This window comes from Primulina eburnea, chromosome 2 (genome assembly GCF_022965805.1).
Source record: "Primulina eburnea isolate SZY01 chromosome 2, ASM2296580v1, whole genome shotgun sequence".
Classification (NCBI taxonomy): Eukaryota; Viridiplantae; Streptophyta; class Magnoliopsida; order Lamiales; family Gesneriaceae; genus Primulina; species Primulina eburnea.
Genome location: NC_133102.1, coordinates 12,406,878 through 12,408,681, shown reverse-complemented (window position 1 = coordinate 12,408,681; position 1,804 = coordinate 12,406,878). Strand labels below are relative to the sequence as shown.

Genomic DNA, 1,804 nt, shown 5'->3' with positions numbered 1-1,804 from the left:
CAGAATAAGCCAATGTCAAGATCATTGTTTTAGAAGTATGGCGAAGCAATGAGTTTGACATTTATGAGTAGTTGATTATAGGACAAGTGAGGACAAGTGAGAGATTGTTCAGAGCACTTTAACACATTTAAAAATTATATTTCATTTAAGAAATCTTTAAAACCTATCAATTCGTTGCAAAATTATTGTCAATTATTCATCAAATGTTCTTATAAATAGGGAGGGATGGAAACAATTAACTATTAATTATCTACTAGCCAAAAGCTTAAAATGAAAGAAAAAATATAAGTAACTTATACATAATTTATAGCATTTCGTAAGCTCTGGCAAATATTTGCACATCTGTACATTAATATATAATTGACATGTATCTCCAGTACTCCAACACTGCCTTCTGACAACATCAACAAATGAAGAAAAATACATATCAAAACATACAAATTAACACGAGAAGTTGAAGCTGAGAATTAAGACCAACAAGCACGTAGTCTAGGCATCAGACCATGTGATATCCAGCTCACCCCAATTATCTTCAGGAACTCCCAAGGCTTTCCAAACAGCTTTCGATGCATCGACGATGTTATTCGGACACGGAGGCTGATAATCGTGATCCTCGTCACACCCCATGGTAGAATCGCACTCATCAACCACCATCGCTGTCACGGTTCTGCCATTAGCGCTTATCTTTACGTTGTTGAGGCATCTACTTCCTCCACTGTACCATCCGGTCGACAAAGCCACAACTGGCGTGTCATCAGAGTGGTAATTGTTGTCGCATTCCGACGGTCCCCCGCCATCTCCACCTTTCTGGAAACTATTGAGGGTCAGAACGGCTTTCGTGCTTCCGGACACGGGAGGCGAACACTGGTAAGTCGTGTAGAACTTTCCTTTTTTACAGCAATCGGAGTAATTCTCCTGGTTACATTGTCCTGGAGGTGGAGTTCTCCCTTCGATTCTGCCGCTTGGCTTGCATCCTTGAAATCTAGCCTCTATGCAATAACAAGTGAGAAGGATCATCAGAAGAAGAGATAGTACTCCTGTGCTTGAGCTGTTCATCTTGATTGATATTGATTTGTCTAAAAAGTATACTGAGTACTGGATGCGAGTTCGATGATGGGATCTGCGGATTTATACTTTCTCTGCGTTGAATATGACGATAATGAGATCAAATCACGAGCAATATTATTATTCAGAATTATTTTCCGATGGATTAACGTTTCAAGCACTCCACACTGTGCCGTAACAGCTAAGCTTTTTCATCGTCATTATTCCATGCATAGAACGACATCTTGGCTCACAGAATATTTATTGCTTTCTCATTATTACATCTCCGTATTTTATTATTGCTGTAAGAATTAGTTATCCTTAATCTAATACATAAATATATCATCAATACTATTCTATACTATATTATTAAGCAAGAGACCTTTAGAGTAACTAACTTTTGGTGTCATGGTCTGTTTTACTAATTATATATATTAATAAATTGTTAAAAAATTAATACAAGTCACATGTAGTTTAGTGTATAAAACCTTTGTTTCTTAGCCATGAGGTTGTAGGTTCAAATCCTATCTTGGTTTTTCTATTCTTTTTTTTCTATTTATTTTTTTTTTAAGTTTATGTATCAAAATTACGGTACAACTACTCACTATTTCTTATAAATATATTTTGATCTTCATTTAAATATAAACAAAAAAAATTATAAAAAATATAGTATAAGCACGCAACGCGTGCGTCGGGATACTAGTGTATTATTAAGAGTTGGCATTTTCAAGAATAGAATAAAAAATACCATATAATATTT

The 1,804-nt window shown here is 35.3% G+C and overlaps 1 protein-coding gene across 1 annotated transcript; it reads right to left on the bottom strand.

Annotated features, from left to right (window-relative positions):
- Positions 1–285: 285 nt before the first annotated feature.
- LOC140824593 (putative ripening-related protein 1) lies at positions 286–1,133 on the bottom strand. Its single transcript, XM_073186166.1, has one exon. It carries the CDS (start codon positions 1,054–1,056, stop codon positions 490–492), a length of 567 nt encoding a protein of 188 aa, XP_073042267.1. The 5' UTR covers positions 1,057–1,133; the 3' UTR covers positions 286–489.
- Positions 1,134–1,804: the final 671 nt, after the last annotated feature.

Excerpts from the sequence above, each read along its gene's own strand:
- LOC140824593 (XM_073186166.1), bottom strand. The coding sequence starts at position 1,056 with ATGAACAGCTCAAGCACAGGAGTACTATCTCTTCTTCTGATGATCCTT.